Consider the following 1,955-nt stretch of genomic DNA (forward strand, 5'->3'; position numbering starts at 1 on the left):
GCTTTTTTGCTATATCGCCCAGCCCTAATTGAAGCTCACCACGGTTGTTTGAAAATGGCCGAGGGTCATAAGAGAAAAGTGTCTACGAAGTGTATGTGAAGAAAAGAAAGGCCTCAGAAGAGGCAGATATATCCCAGAATGCTTTGCACAGAGAGCTCTCCTCGCAAAGCATTATGGGATTTGCTGCTATAGCGTCCCACTGTAGCTACCTGATAGCAATAATAACAAAGATGGCGCAGGCACTGTGCAGTGGAGGAGGAGTTACATGACCAATGGAGAAAAAAAGCACTGATCATCTGTCCATACAGTCTCTCGCACGCGCATTTTTCTTTTTAAAGTGGAGAGGGCGGGTCAACAAAATTTATTGAAAATCCTCTACAATACCTTTAAGCTAGAAACACCATAATTCTCCTTTGGCTACAGCTGTTCCAGTCAGCTTTTTGATTTTTTAGTCTTCTAAAACGCTGATTGACATTTTATGCCTCTATGTTCCAGTTTTCCTTCTATTTCAGATTTGCTCATCAACCACAAATGATTTTGTTCTTCTTGATATTATTCTTCTATTGGTCCCTTCATCCCCCCACCCCCCATTTCAAAAAGTGAATTTCACTGCAGCATAGAGAAAATTAGCTGGATGAATACCAGTGTTGGGTTCTCTACTATGTAGCTGACATCTGGAGCATTCTGTGCGTCGTCTTGGGGATCAGCATCAATCTGCATTGGTTCCACAGATCCCTGAAAAAGAAGAGCAGATACATACGATTACCATCCCATAACTCTTTCTTGTTTACTCATTGCCCATATACACAACGTCATACCTTCAGTCAGGTGGTTAATATTTACAAAGCTCTTTGTTTCACAAACTAAGTCAATTAAAAAGTGTAAAACTGGGAAATAAAAAAAAGAGTTTTGTATAGAACCAGGGTCATAGTAGATGGCTAGGGCCTTAAAACTGAATTTAGCAACAAGCAGCTGACCAGGAAATGACAGGAATGTTTAACTTTGTGAGGCTGGTGGAGATTCTCAGTCATCCAGGTCAGAGTCAATCCAAAACATAAACAACAATCCACTGGACTTGGACTGAGACACGTTTAATATTATAAGCGTTCTAAAGGAATTTTAGCGAAAGGATTTTTATGAAAAACATAATTAATGTGAATTAATAAGGAATAGTTGTATTAACCATAAATGTAAACAGAGTTTTGTGGGGCCCCCGGGAACCTGGGGCCCTAGGAACCTGCCTAGTATTGCCTAATATTAACTTAGTCCTATGGTGAGCAGCCATAAAATGATCCAGTTAAAAGTAAATGCAGCTCTGGAATCAATAGGAGGCTAATTTTAGCCCCACAGCTAAACGTCCTGCTGTTTCCGTTGATCTCAGCGGTGTCTTTGCTAAAATGCTTCCGATTTTGTTTTCCTCTCACGGCTTTTGTTTGTTTATATGCTAATTATTGATCAACGGACCCTTTATGTCCGCTGCTTTTATAAGATCACCTGCTCTTCTCCTTATCGATCGAAACACAAAAAGGGATTTTCTTTATTATGATTTGCTTTTAAAAATTTTAAATCACGGAGCCTGTTTACAGATCTGTGTGTAAAACGGCTGCAAAGCACCAATAATGGTGGAATGAGATGGATCTAAGCTGTAACTACCGCCACCTTTAGGGTGTCTAACCAATAATATTAAGGTTGACGTACCTGAAAGTTAAACACTTGCACAGGCAGAGGCATTTTCCGATGTTGTCCGTATTATTACTGTGTCGTTGGTATTGATGAGAGAAAGTAAAGACACTATAGGACAGCAGGCCTCATCGACAAACCACCTCTGCTCTTCTTCTACTTCCTCCCTCACATTTCTTCGTTGGTGTTTTACAGCAGCCCAGTGTCTGTTGAGTTGCATTACCGCCTCCTTCTGGTAGGGTACAGAGTACACCCCCACATCGATCGCTTTCGCC

General features: G+C 40.9%; 1 protein-coding gene across 1 annotated transcript in view; it reads right to left on the reverse strand.

Annotated features, from left to right (window-relative positions):
* Positions 1-1,861, reverse strand: part of gps1 (G protein pathway suppressor 1) — a 23,027-nt gene extending 21,166 nt beyond the window's left edge. The window contains exons 1-2 of the mRNA XM_015399684.1: positions 1,699-1,861; positions 643-735 (exon numbers count right to left, since the gene is read on the reverse strand). Coding sequence (XP_015255170.1) covers positions 643-735; positions 1,699-1,731 — 126 coding nt within the window. The 5' untranslated portion in view covers positions 1,732-1,861. The remainder of the gene's footprint in view (positions 1-642; positions 736-1,698) is intronic.
* Between the last annotated feature and the right edge of the window lie 94 nt (positions 1,862-1,955).

This window comes from Cyprinodon variegatus, unplaced genomic scaffold (genome assembly GCF_000732505.1).
Source record: "Cyprinodon variegatus isolate N-32 unplaced genomic scaffold, C_variegatus-1.0 Scaffold1038, whole genome shotgun sequence".
In the NCBI taxonomy this organism is placed as follows: domain Eukaryota; kingdom Metazoa; phylum Chordata; class Actinopteri; order Cyprinodontiformes; family Cyprinodontidae; genus Cyprinodon; species Cyprinodon variegatus.